We start from the raw sequence: 24,529 nt of genomic DNA, 5'->3' as shown, positions 1-24,529 counted from the left end.
CCTCTAAACCAAGTAAAACAAAAATGGATTCTTTGTTTACCGACTTAGATTTCTCTACATTTCTAATGAATGTTACTTCCAGCTCTGTGTTAAAGTTTGTAGATAAATGGGTGAAAGTAGCGGAGAGACATTATTGCAGATGTCTTTGGAGAACGTACAGCAGCCAGCATCTAAACAAAGGCCCATCGTTAATCATAACTGGCCTGTCCTCTGCGACCCGGACTGTAATTTGCGGGTTAACTGCCCTGTTTTATGAGCTCTCATCCACTAAGACCAAAGTGCAGCGATAAATCACTTCAACACTTAATCCATGACTGTATTTTGGAGTCGGCAGTGTGAATTGACCTGAGGAGAGGTGGATGCTGGGGAAATGGGACAGGAGATGGAGCAGCAGGGTGGCCTGGTGATATAGAGCTACCCACAGGGCTGGAGAATGGTGATTCCACAAATCACATTTATGACCACTGCTGTCAAAGCCTCGTTGAGCAGGACTACAAACCTTTTCCATTTTGACATTTGGTGGATATGCATTTAAAGCGGTTCCTTGTTATGCTGTATGGTGTTGTGAAAGTGATTCTACTTGTTTGTGCTTTGTTTAGGGGGTTCCTGGAAGCTCAGGCTCCCCCGGGAGAGATGGCCCTCCAGGAGCAAGGGTAAGACCATTAACTGACAACTACCGCCACACCGCGTGTTAATTGGAGAGTTACAATATAGTTTAGAGATGTATATATCTACACTACTTGCATCAATATACAGTATATATAGCTCTCTACATAATATAGGTGAATTATATTTTGATTTGAATGTGATATTAAACCAATACCCTGTGTCAGCTTGGATCCCCAAAAAACCAACAACAATAAGTGTCACGGTTTGGTCTCTCTTCCTGTTTTAGTTTGAAGTTTCATGTTCCTTGTGGTCTTGGGTTAACTTCACTTCCTGCCTTGTCCTGTGTTTGCCTGAGTGTTTCCACCTGTGTCCAATCACCTGCACCTCCCTTGTGTATTTAAGCCCTGTGTGCCTGTTGTCCCTTGTCGCGTCATTGTCTAACGTCACTCATCGTTGGAGCACGTCTTGTCTTCGTTTTGGCAATAAAGAGCACTTTATCATTGGAAACCCTGCGTTTGAGTCCTCCCTGCATCCTGCTCCAGCCCGACCTTCTGACAGAATGACGCGACCACCGAAGGACTCAGCAGGGCTCAACGTTAAAGACCCGTTTTGGGAAGTCATCAGCGCACGCTGGGAGCAGATGATGGAGCTGGCCGCCCACATCCAGACCTTGTACGACACCATCGCCCCAGGACCCCCGTCTCCGCCTGAACCGGCCCCAGGACCCCCGTCTCCGCCTGAACCGGCCCCAGGACCCCCGTCTCCGCCTGAACCGGCCCCAGGACCCCCGTCTCCGCCTGAACCAGCCCCAAGACTCCAGTCTCCGTCAGCGCCCGTTCCTGCCCCGAGAACCCCGTCAGCGCCCGTTCCTGCCCCGAGAACCCCGTCAGCGCCCGTTCCTGCCCCGAGAACCCCGTCAGCGCCCGTTCCAGCCCCGCGAACCACGCCCCCGGTCCCGGCCCCGCGGCGCCTGACCATGACCCCTCCCTCCCACCCTCTTGGGACCGCCTGGAAGTCGGTCCTTGAAGGGGGGGTGGGGTCAGGGGTTGGGCCGGAGCCCCACGCCACGACGACGCCCGAGCCGCACAGCTCGGCGCCCCCCGCCACGACGACGCCCGAGCCGCACAGCTCGGCGCCCCCCGCCTCGACGACGCCCGAGCCGCACAGCTCGGCGCCCCCCGCCACGAAGACGCCCGAGCCGCACAGCTCGGCGCTCCCCGCCACGACGACGCCCGAGCCGCACAGCTCGGCGCCCCCTGCCACGACGATGCCGCCGCAGAGCACGACGCCCGGCCGCCGCCCCGCCAGACCCCCCGAGACCCTGAGGCCCGGCCGCCGCCCCGCCAGACCCCCCGAGACCCTGAGGCCCGGCCGCCGCCCCGCCAGACCCCCCGAGACCCTGAGGCCCGGCCGCCGCCCCGCCAGAGCCCCCGAGACCCTGAGGCCCGGCCGCCGTTCCGGCCGCCCCCCCGAAGGACCCCACACATGACCGCCATCACCCGGAGTCCCCGCGTGGTCCAGGATCGTCGGGTCCCCACCCTCCCTCCCCTTGTCTGATTTTCTCCGGTTCTGCTCCCCTTTAGGACCGTCTGGAATTCGGTCCTTGAGGGGGGGGTTCTGTCACGGTTTGGTCTCTCTTCCTGTTTTAGTTTGAAGTTTTATGTTCCTTGTGGTCTTGGGTTAACTTCACTTCCTGCCTTGTCCTGTGATTGCCTGAGTGTTTCCACCTGTGTCCAATCACCTGCACCTCCCTTGTGTATTTAAGCCCTGTGTGCCTGTTGTCCCTTGTCGCGTCATTGTCTAACGTCACTCATCGTTGGAGCACGTCTTGTCTTCGTTTTGGCAATAAAGAGCACTTTATCATTGGAAACCCTGCGTTTGAGTCCTCCCTGCATCCTGCTCCAGCCCGACCTTCTGACAATAAGATAATAATAAAATACCATGTGTGTTGATAAGCCATGTCTACTCCTGCCGAGGTGAAAGACCCACCTGCTGTCTCTTTGCTGGTGAAAGGGGTCCAGGTAGTCATCCCCTCAGTGTAGTTTTCAGGCTTGTCGCGTGATTTCCTTCAGGACAATAGTTTGTTTACTTTCCTTTCCTGATGCCTGAGAGGATTGGAGTTCATGAGGTTTAAGCAACAAAGGCAATAAGGACCAGTGTTTAGGATTACGGTTTAAATATTTGCAGAATTGTAAAATGTTATCCAAATTGATGTTTTATTTAATCACCCGAAACTAAGAATGGTTGTGTTTTCATTTGCTTAGAACGAGTGCTTCAAAACCAAAAAGGGATTGGGTTCCTTTCACATGCATGTGAAACATTTTAGCCTCCGACTACAAAACCCTGCTTCTGCCAACTGTGACTCTTAGTTTCGTTGCTCCTGAAGAACAACACTGTGCTCAACTGCTCACCTTACTGCTAGATTAGACTTAATGATACACACTGGATCTTTACCTCACAATCTGTTTTTGGATTGCCGCTTCCATTGTAGATATAACGTCTACATAATGGTTGGTCATGCATTAACCAACCATTATTATTAATCAATTAATTCCTTATTTATTCATTCTAAAGTTATTTAAACAACACTGCATTGGGTTTACGTGGTAAACGTGTTACAACGTGAAAGGGTTTTGTATTTGAAGGAATGAATATTTATCGAAAATATTGTTAGATAAGGATTCCAGTTTTCAACCATTGGAAAAACCACTCTACACTGAACCGTGTGTTGATAAGCAAAACACTCACACACAAAATACAAACATTACTCACAGTAATTTGATTATTAAATGTAATCATGCAAAATGACTAATCAGGGAGGAAATTTATCTTGCTTCTATTTGGAGATAACCCCCCTTTTAGCGATTATTATGACAGGCCTTCCATATCCATATTTCATCAAGATGTTTCATATCTATTGTGTAACAATTTGTGATGGTTGTAGAGATGCCTAGACAATAATACCACAAAGAAATAATTATTATTTTGTTTCAATGAGACATTTCAAATCAGCATTTGTGTTCTTGCAGAATAACTGTGGCATTACACACTAATGTTTCCAGCAGCATGATCATGTTGAATTCCCTCTAAATGTCAGCTAAAAAAGTAAGACTGGCAAAGACTCCCCTACAGCAGCCAGTTAGATCCGTTGAAACGACAGTAGCTCTCTTGGGCCCTTTATTTGTCCATATCACAGAGAAATGGATAACAGAAAGCTATTAATTTTCAGGCTTACATACAAAACGGTTTCAGAACTTTTTCAACCTGAGGCTAAACTGAGTTGATCTGAGTCGCTTTTCACAGCAGCTAATGCTCATCTTATAATTAAGTAGATTACAATTTGTAATGTTTAAACTTCTGCAGGCTAAATGCAGTATCGTATAAGTGGCCATGTTAAAAAGGCGTCAGCCTCCATGTGTGACCACAAAGTAAAAACAAAGTAGTAAGCTGTTTTCGTGGACAATATGAAAATGTGTTTTAATAACTATAATAACAAGCCAGCATGTTATCATATATCATGTTATTATGGTGTAATTTCATACCACCACCACCAAGGAAACACAAAACTCTCCTGCAGTCTGTATGAATGTGCTTCTGGAAGCTCCAGTTTCATATTCACATGTTCTCCTCAAACTAGAGCATCATGGGGAGACATTAAGATGTTTATAACGCCTTGAGGAAACTATAATACAAAGCGTGAAAAACTCAACAGTCTTATTGGGGGAAAAAGTCCCAAGGAATGCCCTTGTGTCTTCTTCAAATTGTCTAAAAGTAAAAGAGAATTAAAAGTTTGATTGGAGGCATTTGTCTCCCCACCAGGAGTTTGCCCAACAGTCCTACTGTCGGTTTAGTTTGGAGACGTTATAAAAGTGCAACCAACGTTGTATATTAATAATAATACTGAGCACTCTGATCTGCATCTCTCAGGGTCTGCCAGGTAATAGTGGACCACAGGGAACACAAGGGCCTCCTGGACCTGTTGTAAGTGTCTATAATCTTTTTTTTCTTCTTTCTTTTGTCCGACAGATCACGCTGACACATGAACCCATGAAACTTTTGCTTCCTGTCACCTTGTCACCTAGTTTCTTTTCTGTCACTTTATTTTACTCTTTGTCTTTCCCTCAGGGAGCACCAGGAGCACCAGGAGCTCACGGACCTGTTGGTTCTGCAGGCACTGAAGGAGATCAAGGACTTCCTGTGAGTTTTTATTTTGTTAGTTTGCTACTTAGAGTCTTTAGATGTTGTCAATGTCTGTCTAAATTTACAGGAGAACAAAAAGCTCTCAGCTGCATTACAAAGTAACAGGTTCAATTAAATATGACAAACATTGTGGTTATTTTCCAAAGCTTGTACACATTGTTTATTCTTCTCCTATAAGTCCTGTTTTTCTGATCTTACTTATGACGACTTAAAAATATTGGTATTGGACACAGTCCTCATGATAACACATGTACCACCTGGACAGAATTTAGCATTACTAATAAACGTATTGCTTCAGATATATGAAAAAACCCAAATCGTTTAGTGTTGGCTCCGAACTAATGGAATAATGTTTAATCTTTTGAAAACCAAAATATGAAGGTTTACCTCTGATTCTAAAAGTAAAGTAAGTCTGTTTATAAAGCCTTACAAAAGAATAGGAAAGATGTGCAAGAGAAGAATGCACAGACAAAGATGTTAGCTTCCATACAGAAACAGATGATATTGTGATGTTGGTGACATCTAATCAAGTCTCGGGTCAGCTGTGCAGGCCAGAAGCAAAGTTTGGCTCAGAGAGGTAGAGCTATAAATCATGAAACTCTCTCTCTTTCTTGACACACACATAAAAAAAAGAAACGATGAGAGATTACATCTGCCTCATTACTAATACATAGATGGCACAGACACCCTATATTCATGTATGCACATGCAGTAAACCGATACACACAAAGATATCTTGCTCTCCAGAGAAATAATCTCTTAAACATATAAAACCTAAAATTCACTTTAACATTAAATTGCTGATTCAGTCGTCTTTCTGCCCTTTACAGGTTTCTGCTACAAGATTATACTTTCCTCTTGAACAAGTGTTTATTTTGTTACCTGAAAGCAGCCATAGAAATCCACTGGGACTTTTTTGCATTTTGTTCTTCGTATTCTAACTGAGTTATTGAGTAATTGAGTTATTTTGTTGAGGTTCCACACGTCTGTCCTACTGCAATGAATAATTCACTGAAGGATTTATACCAATTAAGACAACATAGTGTGAAGATAAAGAGTGCAACACAAGTTCATGTTCCAGCATCTAATGGGAAATCCCAAACTTTAAGTTAGAAAATATCTTCTTAGGATTGTTTTTCCCGTCCCTTCTGAGGAGCTGTGCAAGAGAAAGTCATCCTTTTTTTCCTTCTGCAGATGAACTGTAAACCATTTTGAGTGGAAAAAAACCTGACTCTGAATTTCTGGGCTCAATGGAAATATATTTTTGATAAAGTAATACAATTAATCAGATTAGTGTGAGAAATATCCCTGTCTTTTTCCCACTCCACTTGGCCTGACAGAGTAGGATTTTGTTTCCCCATGTCACCCTGTTAACACAGCAGACATGTACATGTCCAGAGAGACTGCAGATGCAGACTGACACACACACAGAGGAGGTCCAGGAGAAAACTTTTATTGCTGAGAACTGCACTCCAAAGCCGTGGCCATGTCAAATGTTGGCACAAGCATTTATATCGGCACCAACATAGTGCACACGCTGTACGATATGCCAAGCCTGCACACACAGTTTCTCATCCTTCTCTATCCATCAACCCCCCGGAACACCCAGCCAGTCAGTTGGTGGTGAAGGACATGTTTCCCCCCAAGATAAACACCCTTTTATGCAAAAGCTGTAACAACATCGAAACCGATACAAATCATATCAGCACATAGTTCTGTATTCAGGAAATAGTCTTTTGATTTGCCTGTGGATCACAATGCGTTACACTGTGATATGCATTGATCTGCTTTATGTGCATGGTGTGTGTATTTGTGTTGTGATCAGATATAAATCTTTGTATTTTACAGTGTTGGTAGTAGCAGCAACAAATCCCATCCAAGCCAAAGTATTGCATGTTACTGTTTGTGTTTTTTGCCAACATGCTCCGGGGCTCATGTGTGTGTCTCACACTAAGAACCAGTTCTCAAATTGTCATATCAGCTGTTAAATTAGCCAAGACTAAAGTATGTGTATTTGTTTGTGAGAGATGAAGCAGCTTAAAGACAAATAGAGGGATGGTAATGAGGCGAGGGCATTGAAGGAGGGAGGGAGACTATTTCTGAGTACACTTCCCAGTCAAATCTGTATTCTCCTCTTGTGTTTTTATGTTCCAGGGTCCTTCTGGTACCAAAGGTGATAAGGGAGAAAGAGTAAGTCTTTCCACTCACACTTTAACCCCTGTTTAGAGTAAATAGTTTTTGCTGCTTTTTTACACACTGGAAATATTGTTATTTTGCTGACTAAAAGACTAATATTCACCAATTCTTCCCACTCTTGTTTTGAGGATACAAAATGAGGCTACAACATTCAGTCTTGTTTGTCTTTTCCCCCTAAAATTCACCTGATTTCTCTCTTACGTTGCCTCAACCTCGTTCGGAGCAAATCAAATCAAAGTGTATGGCTCAAATTTGTATGGATTAAAACGTAATACATGGATAAAATAAATGTTTAAAAAAATATATATATATATTTTCCTATTATATTTACATATTGTGTTTATATAAGATATACACAGTAATAAGTCATATGAACAACCAATTTTCCATACAACCTTTTTGATCAACTCCATTACTCTATAGAAAAAAGATTGCAGTGCCAACTTAACAAATCCAAATAAATATATGTCCAATGTAATATTATTTTGAAGGGGCAATGACTTAATAAATTCCCTCTCGAATATCCAATTAACATATTGATTTCGTCAGCAGGGGCAAATTCTTTGGATAAACTTCATGTCCTCTCTTGCATTTTACAGCAACTTTCATTAGAACTTCACTAGAAGCTCCCGTCATTCAACATGGTTTCATGGGGTGTTTAGTGGTCCTTGTGACAAGTAGACGGAACTTTGAGGTTACGAACAGTTTAGGAAGCCATTTGAAGTTATGAACTCCATGCTCAATATCTCCTTTCAGGTATAGAAACTATAGCTCTTCTAACAACAATTTAAAAGATGACGGACGTCAGATCTCACACCCACTTATGTTAGCTATCAATACAATGCACTTAAACACTGAATATATTCAGTCTACAAAGTGGTTGTTTAACATCAGACCATGAAAGCTCCATATTTTTCTTCAGGGTGATGTGCAATCCCAAGCTGCTGTGCGTGCGATAGCACGGCAAGTGTGTGAGCAGCTCATCCAGAGTGAGTAAGGAATATTCACCCAGTAACACCAGCATGCTGAAAATGTTTACTCTGACATCTACTGGCTTAATTTCTCACCTCTGATAAAACTCTTCAAAAATGTTTTTACATTGTTGAAAAGCTAATTCTAAATCCTTTAAAACCCTTCTCCTCGTTTAACTCGCGCAGGCCACTTGTCTCGCTATAACTCCATACTGAACCAGATCCCCGTCCAGTCAGCAACGTCAGTCCGAACAGTACCAGGACCACCCGGGGAGCCGGGGAGGAGAGGCTCCCCCGGCCCCCAGGGAGAGCCAGGGCCAGCCGGCAGGCCGGGCTTCCCCGGGGCCAGCGGCCAGAACGGACGTCCTGGAGAGAGAGGTGTGGGAGGAGTCTTTTAAGGATGTGTCTATGAATAATAAAGTTATTTACTGGGTGCATTTATAGGCTGAGGAAAAAGCTACTTTCCAATTCCCACACATATTTTATATCTCTTATTCTTTTAGTAACATACTGACCGATCACCAGCCATCATCAGTCCTTCTATGTTCGGGTCGGAGTGAGGAAGCATGCAAGTGTTATATATATATATAAGTATGATTTACTAAGACACTATTGGCATGGGACCTTTGGCTCCTCTTTTATTGGCTCCTCTTTTTTTCATAGCTTTTGGGGTATTTTAATGTCTTTATTGCAGAGCTAACAGGAAATGAAGGAAGCCGGTATTGTCCAAGAGGCTGTAGCTCAGTCTGAAGAAAACATTATTCCATTGGTACCTCCCGTTTTATGATTTCTTGTCTGGGAAGGAGCTGAACACCAGGCCAAGTTTGGGTGAGGGAAAACCGGTGTGGCTGTATCCACAGGGGTCCTTTAACCAAAATGTGTGATGGAAAAAAAATGCCCACTTTGCTTACCCCATGCGGTTTTGTGTAAAAAATGCTGTTTTCATACCATGCTGTATAAGTGGAAAGTTGAGACCTAACTTTTCCAACTTGTCATCACCATGAAAGATTACCTCTAGGATAATGACCGCCTCATTTAACTTTACTACCACAAACTATAGACTTGATTCAAAACATCTGACCACCAAATCACAGCTTGGGTTTTTCTATTGTCCACCTCAATCTTAGTCCGTCTTGATGTGGTAACCTAGTGGAATTTTTCTAACTAATTCTTAGTTTGTCAAGTAGTATTTTTAATTTAAATTCAACAAATTGTATCCCCTCAACCCGTGTTGCATGGGAATGGCCACATATTCTTCCATCATAATGTTCTAAGCATCACAAATATCAAAAAATCTGAGACCAATATATAACATATATAATATATTAAAGATTACCAAATGCAGTTTGAAGGGATGGCACAGGACTCTTTAATAAATCTGTGTAACCCTTAAAAAGACCGCTATAACAAGATTGAGACATGGTGAAAGAAATATTTAACGGCACACCAACCCAAATTTATCCTGATTTACAACATTGACAATGAGTTTTGCTTTTTGTGGTCTGGCTTGCTCTCTCACTCAGTCAGGGTCAGAGATCCGCTCAAGTTCAGTCCAGGCCAGAAGGAAGTTACTTCAATATCCATGAAGTCATTCCCCTGCCACTCGTCTTTAGTGGAGAAATTGCTTTTATGAGGCTCACTCTTCTTCACTAAAACTCGCAACCCACTCTCAAGACCTCCATACTAAGTAAGCCTGCATGGCTGGTGGGTTAGGAAAGCTCAAAACAGCTGTCAGGAAATGTCCAGCGATGTCGGACCTTTGATTCTACCCAATAAAAAATCACATACTTTATTGTTTTATTGGTTGAAATGAAACCAGAGTCGGATAAATATTATAAAAGATGAATAGCAGGCTTAAGAAATTTAGACATGTTATTATTAAGTCAGATGGTTTATGTAAGGGTAACTCCAGAATGAGGAAGAAATGTGTGATGAGGCTGAACAGATGAAACAATATGCAGTTCACGTGCTTTATTATGCAGTATATATATATAAGTATGTAGGTCAGGAAGTGGCGATTGTTGACAAAGCATGACGTTAAGCGGCCTCTATAGAAAACATTTTGTAGTTATATCCTCTTTACAATGCATGTTGATTAAGTCGCTCATAAAAACAGAATTAAATAACGTCTGCAGATCATCAGCTTTGTGGGGTTTCCATACTTTAGGGTGTTTCCCCTAATCCTGTCCTTCAAAGAGCTGCATGGACAGCGGCGCAAAGTAAAGTCTGAGTTTATTATACATCTTTTTAGACAGACCTTCCACGCATAGATTGTCCGGCACAAAATTTGAAATGTAATATTAAAGTACACAAAGAAAGTGAGGAAACACCTTTTTACTAAAGAAATGACATAAATATGCTAATCAAACATACAAACAAAATGCAGACTTATCAAAAGAAGATTATTGTAGGTATAAAGAAAAGAAAAATATTCATCCTGAACCAAACCACCCTTTCTGTGATAGACATGCTTAGATTGTCAATACCAATGCAGTATGTAATATGTGATACAGATGATCGAGCTGAAGATACTTGAAACTACTTTCTAGATCAAAGGAACAATCCATCTCTAAAATAACATGCTAATAAGTTTATAAGCCAAATGTGGAACAGTGTTTTAATCTTTAGAAATGCATTTTGTATAATCTATAACTATAGCGCAGATACACGTAGTTGAGTAGAAATTGCAGTAAAATGTATAAAGGTGTGAATTTGCAGTCAACATTGTACTTGTCAGCATGTAACTAAGCCCTTAATAAATGACCATGGACCTGTGTATGCACCTAAAAGGGCAAAGATAAGATGTGGATTTGAGTTAAATGTGCATCTCTTTGAACGGTGTGCTTCCAGGTCTTTTGGGAGAGAAGGGAGAGAGAGGGAGCCCAGGAATTGGAAGTCAGGGACCCAGAGGACAATCTGGACCTCCAGGTAAGATACTCACAAACCAATTCACAGTTGTGAGCATTGAAAAGCCAACTGAATCGGCTTGTTGCTCAAATATAATTTGGAGGCTCAGTAGCAGATTCAAAGTGAGGTAGATTAACAGTATTATTATTTCTTTGTGATGTTTTCAGACTGCAAGCAAGCTGGAGCTACAAAATAAAGATTTATTTTCCATTGTGTACCCTCTGTAAACCAAAAGCAAAAATATTTTATATATTGAAACAATATAATTGCACACATACCCAATGTATTCTTTATTCTGTTGGATCTCTATCTGAGAGAAGCAAGCAGACGTTTCGGAGAGTGAATTTGCTGTATTGACTTCCCAGTGTGAAGTTTGGTGGTTTGTATTATGAAAATATGTCAGTGATGAGATTCACTGTTTACTCTGTGATCAATACTCACAGAACAAGCCCCGCAAACTTTTCTGTTGTCAGATAACTGCTGAATGAATTATAAAACTTCAATATATGAGAAGGGAAATGTTCTCTGAGAGAAATGTAGAAGGGGCAAAGCTCTCCATCTCTGTCTCTTCCCAGTGCTTTTCTGGAACATTTGTGGGATAACAATTTTAGCTCTTGGCAAATGAAACTGCCCTCAAAATATTGATTTCATATTTCTTCTGACTGGTGAAGTGAGTCCTGATGAAGCACTTTCTCTTGTGTAAAAAGAAAGCAGAAGCCTCTGGATAGAAACTGTAATTTCTACTTCTGCCCTCAGGACAACTATTATCTGCCTCATCCAGAATGGACAATCACGTCTTTTCTGCCATGAGAGGGGGATTTAGCGGAGATTGAAGAGGCGATGTGACAGTGACAGGATTTAGCCTGGCACGATTTTAGTTCGTTTTTCTTACCTCTCTTGTTGTGCCCTCTCACCTGGCGTCACACTGGCAGAGTCGTTTTAACGAATATTCATTGATTTAATGCATTTGCCCGTCTTTAACACCTTATCCTCCATCCTCAGGCCTGCCAGGCGAGGGACGGACAGGCAGCCAGGGCCCCCCCGGGCGGCCTGGTAACCCTGGAACACCGGGGAGGTCGGGGAATCCAGGGGCCCCCGGAGCCGCCGGCCCGCCAGGGTACTGTGACCAGAACTCCTGTCTGGGGTACAACGTCGGAGGTAAGCACTATTTGACATGGATTTTGACAAAAGATTTTCCCCAAAACCGTCGTTATCATTTCTTTAGACTTAATCTGTGCCAGTATGTTATTTTGAAACTGAGCATTGACTTTAATATCTTCCAGTAAAAATTAAGAAAATATAGTTTTCAAAGGCATAGGTTAGTATGAAAAGGTCACATTACAGTAATGTGGTAAAACAAAGTCCTAGTCTGTGAAGTCATGATACGTGGTGGGATGGCCCGTAGCCGACCCGTTAAAGTAACTGCTGAGTGCAGGTACTGAGTTAGTATTGAGCATCCCGGGTTGGAAATCAACCCCGCTGCTTTTTGCTGCTTGTCGTCCCCTCTTTCCCTCTTTCTTGAGGCCAATTTCACAGTCTAACAAAGGCCAAAAGTGTGTAGTGTGATCACAGCATAGCGCTGCCACGTTGTTGTTCCAGCAGCGGATGTTTGTAATATCCTGGATGGATCGGAGGGAGGTTTCAATGGTCTTCTCAGCTGTCCCAACCATTCCGTGCAGGGTTTACTGCTCGTAGATGTTTCGTCTTCTCACTGTAAGCCAGCTGCTTGTCCTCCCTGAGGAGCCTCACCACCGCTGTGTCCTCCGCGCACTTTATGAGTTGCGTCGCATCAGAGTAAACATTTAGTCCTTCGTTTAACCAGGGCTCAGTAAGATGTTATATAAATTATATAGCACTCTTATTTTGAAAATGTAAATGTATAAAATATAAAACTTCATAAAATGTCATAGTATAGTATGTTACATTTTATATATATTTTTCCAAAAATGTGACATTAAGTCTCAAAGTTTATTTGATCACAAAATAAACTTTCTCAGAGGTTTAACTCTTTGTTAGTGGAAACTCAGAGGTTTAACTCTTTGTTAGTGGAGACTCAGAGGTTTAACTCTTTGTTAGTGGGGACTCAGAGGTTTAACTCTTTGTTAGTGGAGACTCAGAGGTTTAACTCTTTGTTAGTGGGGACTCAGAGGTTTAACTCTTTGTTAGTGGAGACTCAGAGGTTTTACTCTTTGTTAGTGGGACTCAGAGGTTTAACTCTTTGGTATGTTAGTGGGGATTCAGAGGTTTAACTCATTGTTTTGTTAGTGGGGATTCAGAGGTTTAACTCATTGTTTTGTTAGTGGGGACTCAGAGGTTTAACTCTTTGTTTTGTTAGTGGGGACTCAGAGGTTTAACTCTTTGTTTTGTTAGTGGGGACTCAGAGGTTTAACTCTTTGTTTTGTTAGTGGGGACTCAGAGGTTTAACTCTTTGTTTTGTTAGTGGGGACTCAGAGGTTTAACTCTTCGGTATGTAAGTGGGGACTCAGAGGTTTAACTCTTTGTTTTGTTAGTGGGGACTCAGAGGTTTAACTCTTTGTTAGTGGGGACTCAGAGGTTTAACTCTTTGGTGTTGTTGGGTTTTCCTGCTCGTATGAGGTGTAAAATCTTATTTCTCTTATTTCTCCTGTGTCCCCTTCCCTCTGTCTCTTTCTCTTCCTGACTGAAGTTCAACAGGACTATGGGAATGATTACTGAGGAACATCCTTCGACCATCCTCTCCTCACCTTCCTCCACTCTGTGCCCTTCACATATGACTACAAACTAAGAAGAATTGATACATTATTCCTTTATGTCCTCCATATTTCTAATGGTTCATTAATTCTGTTTAACCTCTAATTCCACATTTTGATTCTCCAGAAAACAATTTCCTTATTCATTTTTGCTGATTCTTTTGCAAAATGATCTGGATTTTATAAGGCAACTAATCCAACAAGCAATCTGTGTTTTCATCCACTTTCAGTCTTTGTGCCAACAATGTACTGTGATTCATTGCCATGAATAGACACTGGATTCATTTCCATCATCAGTTAACATTCTTGATAGAATTTAATTGTTAATCTGGCTTCTTCATCATTTGACAGTCTGTGAGACAAAAACGGATTTGCTTTCCTTCCCCCAAGACCAAACAAAACCCCATCAAGCTGCTGCAATGATCACCACCACTGATCTCTGTGGCATCTGTCAACAAACACTAGCGTACACAATGGTTTGCTGCTGCAGTTACTGATGGATCAGCTTAATAGGGATGAATTGCTTTGATGCTAATCTGGTGCATTCATTACTGAACAACAACTGTCAGTCCATCTCATGTATTGTAGACCGGGGAAAGGTTTTCCCCTAATGTCACCCAGATGTGATTGTTTTGGGGACAATATAGTGTTGAAACCAGACTTCCTTCCATTTCATTAACCCCACTTCCTCATTAACGTAAACTTTTGGAATCAAATAAATAAACAGTGGTAGCATTCAAGTTGGTTCTAGTGCCAATGTCACCTTTCCAACTGTCCCTGTGGTGGTGGTAGTGGTTTTATGTCAGCTCCGGTGATCTGGAAACATTCACTCAAAATGAATCTAAATATTCCTACAACCTCAGTCCAACCCCTTCCTCACGGCGGCGTGCAGCCCTACAATCAGCCGCACAACCCTGCTGCAGTGGCTTACGACAATGGAGGAGAGGATGAGGAGGAGGAGGAGGAAGAGCAGGACCCCTATTACCGCGGTTACCCCCCTCAGTACTACCCCCAACAACCTTCCCAACTGGCTCACGGCCACAATGGTTACCACTCAAGCCCCAGCCACTCCGAGGACACGGAGGTGAGGTCGCCGGGCATCGCCAGGAGGTTTTCACGTGGCTTTGTTGTGTGAATGAGGAGAGGACTTTAGAGGAATTATGGACACGCCTTAAGTGCTTGAGCCCCGCACGCCACAATGTACACACTGATAACCATACATGGAAACACATCAGACACTGACATGCACGCACACATCGTCCCCAATCTGGAACTGTGGTTTGGTGAGCCCCCCCCCTTGTGCATCCAGTGGTTTTCTCAACTTGCTGAAACAATGTAAATAGCTCTGTGGACTTGTACAATGACTCTGTAAAAGGGGTGTCTGAGAAGTGCCTGATCTATGTTAGCATCGTCCAGTCGTAATGTAAAGATCAGTTTTTTCCACCTCACAGCTGATTCCAGGACTGCCCCTTTGTGCGAAGCTGCATGTCTCCTTTGAGCCAAACATTGGGTGTGTAACTGGACACATGCATCTTGTTTTGGATTTATGTTACATGCTAGATAATTATACAATTTGAATGGCGGATGTTGAGCTGGTAATACTTGTACAGGCTGCTTTTTATAACGATAAATCACGATGCAGTCAGTATTTCAGTGTAAACGAATAACAAAATGTTTTTGAAGTGGGTTTTTTTGTAAAATATTGTTTGATTCTTCTTATTACTGGACTTGATCCCCCCAAATGTAGCGTAGAAGCATCACATTTCTGTCATGTCTAATTTTACCGTAACACTGTGCAACACAATCAAATGTATTACTTTTTTTCATTCAGAAAATAATTCTAGCTTGCATCCGACTTTGTGCTGCAATGTTTCCTTCAGTTGGCTTGAGTGCAAAGATGGACAAGGTGTTCTTTGTTTTAATGCTTATTTAGACGAATTTCTTGTTTCCCCCTTATGTTTCGATTTTATTGTTTTCATGCAAAGTTGGGCCTGCTCACTGTGGAAGCTGTCTAGTCACTGGTTGACCTCTGACTTCTTGCTGGAATGAGACTTGAATCCAGTTATTATGAAAATCCCTCAGCTGCTTCTCAGTGAAACCAACAAGGACTGAACCTCGAGGGTTAGCGCCCCCCCTCCTGCACTGCAGAAAACAAGCACTAAAGTAGCTGGAAGTTAAGCTGTGAGCTGGCCCGGGTCTACTTTGCATTTAAAAATTGTCAAGCTTCAACAAATTTAATAAGAAATGTCTCGCCACAACGCCCCTTAGTACAATATGAACTTATTTATTTTGTTTGCTTTTATAACCAATAAATCTGTATTAAAACTATAAAATGTGTTTTAGATCATTTGTTGAACGTTACTCTGTTAAAATGTTAAACAATTTACAAAGTTTATGAAAAAACATGACAACAGCTGGTTTATTAAATTGTTTATTAGCCTATTTTACAACTTGCACAATACATTTTTTCTTTCACATTATAAAACCAATAGCAGGATCTGCTTTACCAGATTTTCATGGGCCAGATCTGATCATTTCATGGTTGTATACCCAGAAGGAAAAACACAATCAGATTTTGTCTGATCGGCGCTGAGCCACTTGTTGTCTCATTGTGACTATTTCAGGTTGACTGTCATTATACTGGCATCTAGGTTATGAGTCCTGCCTTCCCGTCCAGTCCAGCTTTAAATCCTTTCCAAACGTTTTAGCTGAAACAGAAGATTTTTTTAAAAACTAATAACATCTCAATGCAAATCTTATGAAGGACCTCTGATTTTTAATTATCACAACTACAATACAAAAAAAGGATTACCCAAAGTTTCGGTCATGTTGGAAAAGCTTGCTTTCATTTCATCTTGTAGTCTTCAGGTCTAGGGAAAGAAAACACATTGGTATGGGGAATGGGAATAAAAAACAATTACGAGAAAAAACATGGAGCGAAAGTGACAGATGAGAAACCACGCAGATCTTATCTGGGGTTTATTTTCTTTTTTTTAAATGAAACCCGGCACGGCATCCTCAGTGTTTTTTTCCCTTTCATTTTGCGCTGAGATTGCAGCCGACAGATATTATCAGAACCTGCTGCATTGGTTTTGATACAAAATAGAGAAATGTTATCAATTGTAAAAGCTCTGCTATCAGCTCTAGCAGGATGTTTATGTTGTCAATTTTCTGTAACTGAACAGTGTGTGTGTGTGTACTAATCTTTTTCCTCCAAGGTGTTCTGAAAGAATATTAAGTATGTGTTTAATAAAAGGTAACAATTGAATCGCCCTCGATGACCTCAACACACACAAAGGCGCACACACATATTTGATCAGTAAAATGAATAAGACAGACTGGGAGTGAATATTAACTAGGCTAAGGCCCATCTCTTAAATAAACCCGGATTAGCTTGACCTTGGTGATCACATGGTGACGGGCCTGAGAAGATTGGGCTAGTAAACAAAAAGAAGTGGCTCATTTATCACACACACACTGACAGCAGTGCAGAATGTAATGTAGACATGCTGTTCCACACACACACACAATCCAGAGGGATATCAGCATTGTGGAGAAGTACTGTTTGTAGCTTTAAAGGATCAATCAACCCGTAATAAAACATCTTCTGCACTTCCTGCAGTAACTAGCCATGAAGATTTGTGCCGTCACCTCAATACAATAAAAGGTGGAAGACATTTTGTGTTTCACATCATTGCAATAAAATATTTAGAAAGATTAAACAATGGCATTGTTTTGGGAAAAGATGTCAACGTCCACGTTGCTTTGGATAGTCTTCATCACACGCTGCCCAGTTTTAATTGGAACCATTTATTTAGAGGCAACAACTTGTTCCTGCAGTTCCTGGTTTGTCAAAGGTAACTGATGTCCTAAAAAATCAGTTCTTTTCATTCTCCTGTTTTGAAATACCGTGAGTACTGGTGACAGGACTTCATTGCAGTGACAATAGTTTTATCAGAATATTTTGCCTAAATAATGAGAATTATAATTTCAAGCGTAGAATTAATTGTGATAGCAATTCAAACATGCAAAATAAAACTGCATGTGCATTATTTATCAAAGTTTATTGACGGCAGTAAACCATCGAGTTGTAAATCTCTCTCCATCTATCACTTCATCTTATTCACAACAAGGTCGGAGCAGTCAAAAAATAGACAAGCAGTAGACTTGAGTGTTCAGTCACTGCTCAACAATGACCAGCCCTGACCTGGATGAAACACTACGAGACACATGGCTGGATGGGCGTTAGCGCTGAGCAGGAGGAGGACAGACTGGTCAGAATGATGTTGACTACAGATGAAGCCGGAGAAAGGCAACGGGGGAAATTATCCTGATCGGCCAACGAGGGGTCACGATGTCAGCCCAATCTTGAGACAGAAAATACTTCACTCAAAAAGTCATGAATACGATTATGCCAAAAAACAGATGCTCTCTAACGGCGCACAGAGGAAAGTTGTATGCAAGTGGTAGAAAATCCGTCGCCTTTCCCAGCGTGTTAGTGACATTTTTCATTTATATTCAAATCTTGAGCTAACTGAGAAAAGACAAACCTGAAGCCTTTGAGATAGAGTGTCTGTTAAACAGTATAACTGCAGATAGGGTCTGTTATGTGGCGTTTCCTTCTAGTGTTGTGCCATTTGATTATAACACAAAGTACGAGGGCCTCAATTTAAAAAGCTTTCAGATGTCATGCAACACTCCAGTATGCAACCTTCAGAGCACAAAGCAACGCCACAAAATTTTTTATGTTCAGTAAATAAAAAATAGGGGAAAAAGAGCCATGTATTTAGGTACTAGAACTGTATGGACGACAACTAATCACACAGGAGCAGCACCATCCATCCACCCAGCACCATGCAGGTTTTTAACCTGCTTGTCCTATAGCCAGTGTTTGTTCTCTGTGCATCATCGCACGCCGACCGCCATTAACACCACAGCCACATCTGTTTTTGTAGTTATGATGAAAACCGTTGCATCTTAACATGTGTAACTTTCCACAAAAAAAGGTTTTTAAAGATTACAGACATTTTGTAGCAAGACAATGTGTTGCTGAAAAAGTATCAAATCACCTGCATTGTCAACTGCAGATAAGGTCTGACCAGGGAAAGTTTAGTTTAAAATACCCTTGTACTCATTAATACAATGTCGCTCCAAAGTTAAGTCAAGTGCACCATTTTGTTGCTTTTAGGTGTTGACAGATATTCCAGCATGATTAACTGAATTATTACAAATGACGAAAAGTGTGTAAACTAACAGTATTGTAAGACTTAAAGGCTGGGTGGTATGTGTGCAGAAGTACAAACTACAAAGTATTTAGATCAACATCGCCCTCCTTTGGCTATTCCACATTAGTACAAAAACAAAACGTTTGTTTGTTACTCATTATGGTGCAAAGGAAGAACTAAATAACTGAAACTTTTTTTAGCTACTTGAATTAGAATAATGTGTAACACACTCATCTCCTCCCATCTGCATTATAGTTAATATGCACTGCAATTATAGACAGGTACTGGCTTCATTCTAGTGTGTGTGTGTGTGTGTGTGTGTGTGTGTGTGTGTGTGTGTGTGTGTGTGTGTGTGTGTGTGTGTGTGTGTGTGTGTGTGTGTGTGTGTGTGTGTGTGTGTGTGTGTGTGTGTGTGTGTGTGTGTGTGTGTGTGTGTGCGCGCGCATACGGTGTCCACAGCCTGGGGAAGGCGTCGATCTCCTCCTGCGTGTACTCGCTTAGTTTCCTGGGGATTTCTCTGGGCTGCTGCAGCTCCTCTGTCAGGTTGGCCCGGATGTCTTCTGGCAGCTCCTAGTGAGGAGTGGGCAGACAAGGACTTTGAAATGTTGTATGAAAATGTGAGCAGGATGAGAAATTTGAGGGAAAAGTAAGGACATTGAAAGGACATCAACACAGAGAAAAAGGTGCTGTTCTGCTTTCAGAAACAAGCAAGCAAGCAACTGGAACGGCTCTGAATTATAAATGTGACTGCAGACATTCACAAGGCTCAGGAGGCCCATCTGTTTGTAATTAACGGAGGTGATGGTGGATATTAAGCCTGGATCAAAAAAAACCCACAGGGATCCAACTTCCCTCACTTCACGTAGTACATTACAAGTAAACACAATCTCGTAGTGTTCTCTCGCATGGATACAAATTAAATCTGTTTAATATTTGGGTAGGCCGCCCAGGTCAATTAACAGCCTGTCGAGCGCTTTTTCATTTCAGTTTTGTTAGAAGCTGTGATGTGGGTCAATTGTTGTGGCTCACAGCAACGTCATCCAAAAACACAACTGAATGCTACCAAGGGCTCGCAGGTACATGGAAACATGTACAGGTACAAAATCTAAATTATCATCATTTTCTTTTTTTCCACAAAGAGCAAAATAGCACATAGAGGCACAAAACTGGACTTACGTCATCGGGAAAGATGTGTAACCGCTGCATCATCGTGCGACGTGCGAGATTCCTTGGCAGCATGCCGTAAACCGCTAACTTTACAATCTGGTGAGAAGAAGCACATTGGAAGACCTTTCACTCACTTCTGACACAATACAAATAGACGTGCCAATAGCAACCATCACATACTTTTTCACATGTTTTCTAATATTTGTTTTACGGTGTTTCTCATTACGAGGCTGGTCGCACAAATGTAAATTTGATTTGGAGAGAGTTACAAGACTGAGATATTGGACAGAAAGGTTGGAGCGAGATGATGGACTGAGGCTGCGCTGCCAAATCATTGATCAGTCCAATTCTGTTCCTCCCTCACCAATCCTCTGATCTTCATGTTAACTAACCCACTATCAGAACACACGTCTGTGGTTACTGGCAGGACTCAAATGTCCCTTCTGGTTTTACTACAGATTAGAAACTTTATTATTCACGTCACGTGTATAATCACGCTCATGTGAGCGGTTTGTTTATAGCTTTGCGTTAGACGTTACTGATGCTGGTTGCACTCATGCTTTCTAGAGTGATGTTCATTTTGGAAATGTATCCTGTTGAAAATTGAGTGTCAGTATAATGAAAATGTTATTATGCTGCCAATGTCACGGTTTGGTTCTGGTCCTGCCTGGTCCGATCAACTTGAAAGTTGGCACACAGGTGCTCTTCGACATGCTCTACAAAAAAGTCAATCATTGTATGATTGGTTCTGCTACCTGTTTTATTTTGTAGTTTCATGTCTCTTGTGTTCCTGGGTAACTTCACTTTCTGCCTTGTCGTGTCTTCCCCTGTGCATGGACTTCCGCGCTGGGCCGCAGCCACCAACGACTCCCGACTGGCTGCCGCCGCTCCGGCCAACCCCCCCCTCCCCGAGAGCCCGAAGCCCGGTCACTGTTCCGGCCGGCCCCCGAAGGACCCGACACATGGCCGCCGGCACCTGGAGTTATTATTATTCTCACAAACCGCGGGCCTTTTTGGGGCCTTTATCATATTCAAAAAGTTGATACATTTGGCATGGATATCTGGACTGTTGGATAATTTTTGGGTATGAAGAAATGTCTCTAGAAATTTTAAAGACCGCACTATGCCAGTTTCCGCCCCCGGTGTCCGATCAACTTGAAAGTTGGCACACAGGTGCTCTTCGACATGCTCTACAAAAAAGTCAATCATTGTATGATTGGTTCTGCTACCTGTTTTATTTTAATAAACGAAAATCAAATGGAAAAAGCCATTGGGAACTAGAGGCCACTGAATCAACTTAAAGTAAACTACAGTTCCCATTATCATTGTAACAAAGGAACAGATGACAGATAACCAAGTCATAGATTTAGTAGAGCTCTTTGGCGTTATACTCTTTAGGTGATCATGTCATTTGTTAAAATTACAAATACCGTACACAAATTAACCACATCTATCCTTTAGGCAGGGCGGCATAGTGGTGTGGTGATTAGCACTGTCGCCTGTCAACTCCACCCAGTGGCCTTTCTGTGTGGAGTCTGCATGTTCACCCTGTGTCTGCATGTTCTCCCCGTGTCTGTGTGGGTTCTCTCCAGGTACTCCGGCTCCCTCCCACAGTCCAAAGCCATGCTCTGGGGATTAGGTTGATTGGGAACTCTAAATTGCCCGTAGGTGTCTGGATGTGAGTGTGAAAGGTTGTTTGTCTATGTGTTGCCCTGTGATTGGCTGGCGACCAATCCAGGGTGTACCCCGTCTCTCGCCCAAAGTTGGCTGGGATGGACTCCAGCCCCCCCGCGACCCTGAGTGCAGGATAAGCGGCTTGAAGATGGATAGATCCTGGCTGTTTCTCTCTCTCTCTCTCTCGTAACAAAGACACTTTGCTTTCGAAATGCAACATAACCAGCAGTTGTCCTTGAACTGACATTCTTCTATATATTGTTTGGGAATGCACCAATCACCACCAGTGTAAATTCACTGTGTATCCCTGTTTGCTGCACTTCACATTAATATGCATGAGCTGCATGTACCGAGTGATAATGTCTAAACACAAAACACCTCCTCTACACAGCATGTGGCAGACAAAGAAATGAGAATAATCTCAAGGAATGTGGGCTAAATCATACAAAGAGAATATGAGTAACCCATGGTGCACCGAATGTGGCAGTGGTATATAAATAAATATACGAATAAAGTTGAGAATATTGATTGATGACACTTACAGATTTTGGATCTTTTTGGTGCAGCTGTGCAGCTGTGACCTGTTTGAACCCACCTGGATAGCTGTAAAGAAAAGAAAAACCTGTCAGTCCTTGTCTCTACCAACTTGTATGAGATTCAAGGAGGCCATTGAGCTGTAGCACTTGATGAATAAAAATGGTAAACATATACCATTCATATACATATACCATGAATAATATGTTCTAATTTTTGTTTTTTATAAATAAATTGAATATGAATCGGTTTTTAAATGTGCACCTCTTCAAAATGTTTTTCTCTTTACAACAAAAAAATCTAATTGGCCACTTGTAGAAGACAATAGTACATTTTTAATGCTTTTTAGCAGTCATGGTAAATTCGAGCATCAAAAAGCTTCGAGAAATACTAACCAACCCTAATGCATAAAAAAACTATGCAGAGGAACTCCATTTTCTTTCTGAGTGGCACTCAGTGGAAACACAAGAAAAATGGATGGGCCAAGTGAAGTATAATGTGTTCACATAAAAGTCTGCACCTACCCTGTGTGTGATGAGTAGACTTTCTGCTCCCATTTGTTTCCAGAGAAAGCTATGTGTTTGGTGTTTATAACTACTACATGGTCACCACAGTCACCTGGGAAAAAGTTCAGAAAACATCTCATTCTACGGATAGTATGAGTAAAAGTATAAAAATTAATACTTTTAATTCAACACAGGGACAGGCATAGCTGTTAAAGGGAAGCTAAATATTCATCAAGCTTACACTCTACTGACACCATGTGGCCATTCTATTCCACAACAAGCTCAAACAAAGGGTGATTGGATTCTTTATTGAAAGAACAGTATTCTATGCATAGCGTAAAGGTTACGCCTATGTCCGACAGCTAAATACTACTTTATGTAGTGTGTGTGCTTCCACTTACTTAGTGCATGGTAGATAGGCTTGTGTTTCCCCTGCAATCTAACAGAACACATGGTCGCGATCTTCCCGGGGGGCTGCTGTCTGGCATCGATCAGGAACCAGGAACGAGCGAAGGTCGCCCATTGCTGAAAGACAAATGAAACAAAGAATCTGTTGAATGAACGTGCATGGGACCAGCACATGTTTGTTGGTGCGAGACAAAACAACAAAGCTTCAGCTCAGACATAGATATACATATATTTTGCCAGCAACTGTTTCCAAATCATGTCTCGTATAGGAGTTCAATTGGTTTGACCCTACATTCAAAGAGAAAAAAGATATATATTAAGTTATGTTAGAAGAGCGCGTCACACTTTTTAAATTTCTTGCAGGTAAAAAAAAAAAAGACTTCCACAGAGGATACACCGGTTTGTCCTCAGTCATCCCTACTCAAGAGGTATTTTAGACATTGGAACATTGTTTATGATAAAGCTCGAAGTTTGATGTTCTGCTTCAGCCACATCATAACCATCAGAAAGATGCTGAACATGTTGATCATGTTCTATAAGCCTCTTTGGTCTTGTTTATTTCATGTCACGTGTTCCTTGTCTATTGTGCTCTGTCCATTTTTATGGGTCTGTACAGTTTTTTTGGTGGCAAATGAGTTTTCCCATTGAGGATAAATAACGTTTTCTAACCTAATCCACCTACTCAGTGCAAATATTCTCCCCTTCCCTAAAAAATATAAAGCACCTGAAGCCCATAGATCCGTTTTAACTATTTTTTCATCATTGATGCACGAACTAACTTCATATGCAACATGGCATCACTGTGATGTTCGTCCTGAATGGATAGTAGGATCAAACAGCCCCATTGCGCCTTTAAAGTAATTTAACGTAAGCATGTTAAGGTCATTTTAGAGCTAACGTTGCTAAATGAACGTTTACCGAAGCTGACAAAACATTTGGTTATTGCACTTCTTGCAAAATAACTGCGTTGGGTTATACAAACGTGACAATTCACACAATTCACAGGTGAATTAACGTTAGTAGCTAACGTTAGCCGTTACAATATTCACATACTTGCATGTTGGTTGTTAGCAAACGTAAGCCAGCTAGCTTTATATGTATGCCTTCACAACATACAAACACACATATGAATCTGAATATGTAATCTGTACGATTACCTGGGCAGATCTGGAGAAACTTGACATTTCTATGAAACTACCAGCACATCATCGAAATCATATGACCCCAGCTCATGAGAGGCGGTCCGTTCATTACTTTATCTCGGTTGAAACAATAGTTGAGACATTAGTGTTCCTATGCTAATGGTCATTCCATATTTAGCTTCTGTAGCGAGAAGTACTACTAATTCATAGGTACACACAAGCCATTCACGCATGAGGCTCACAAACACCTTGAAATAATTG

General features: G+C 41.8%; 2 protein-coding genes across 2 annotated transcripts in view; one reads left to right on the top strand and one right to left on the bottom strand.

Moving 5' to 3' along the window:
• Nucleotides 1-16,023, top strand: part of LOC119197005 (collagen alpha-1(XIV) chain) — a 68,705-nt gene extending 52,682 nt beyond the window's left edge. The window contains exons 31-39 of the mRNA XM_062565402.1: nt 600-653; nt 4,537-4,590; nt 4,735-4,806; nt 6,964-6,999; nt 7,928-7,994; nt 8,163-8,354; nt 10,827-10,904; nt 11,886-12,041; nt 13,549-16,023. Coding sequence (XP_062421386.1) covers nt 600-653; nt 4,537-4,590; nt 4,735-4,806; nt 6,964-6,999; nt 7,928-7,994; nt 8,163-8,354; nt 10,827-10,904; nt 11,886-12,041; nt 13,549-13,577 — 738 coding nt within the window. The 3' untranslated portion in view covers nt 13,578-16,023. The remainder of the gene's footprint in view (nt 1-599; nt 654-4,536; nt 4,591-4,734; nt 4,807-6,963; nt 7,000-7,927; nt 7,995-8,162; nt 8,355-10,826; nt 10,905-11,885; nt 12,042-13,548) is intronic.
• A 4-nt stretch (nt 16,024-16,027) lies between these two features.
• mrpl13 (mitochondrial ribosomal protein L13) lies at nt 16,028-24,429 on the bottom strand. Its single transcript, XM_037452892.2, has 8 exons — nt 24,284-24,429; nt 23,120-23,243; nt 22,737-22,830; nt 22,221-22,281; nt 20,014-20,100; nt 19,286-19,407; nt 16,425-16,482; nt 16,028-16,320 (listed from the first exon to the last, which is right to left on the bottom strand). The coding sequence occupies exons 1-7, from the start codon at nt 24,308-24,310 to the stop codon at nt 16,458-16,460; spliced, it is 540 nt and encodes a 179-aa protein (XP_037308789.1). The 5' UTR covers nt 24,311-24,429; the 3' UTR covers nt 16,028-16,320; nt 16,425-16,457.
• Nucleotides 24,430-24,529: the final 100 nt, after the last annotated feature.

Source organism: Pungitius pungitius, chromosome 11 (genome assembly GCF_949316345.1).
Source record: "Pungitius pungitius chromosome 11, fPunPun2.1, whole genome shotgun sequence".
Taxonomy (NCBI): Eukaryota; Metazoa; Chordata; class Actinopteri; order Perciformes; family Gasterosteidae; genus Pungitius; species Pungitius pungitius.
Note: the sequence above shows the minus strand (reverse complement) of the source record. Positions and strands in the feature narration are given on the sequence as shown.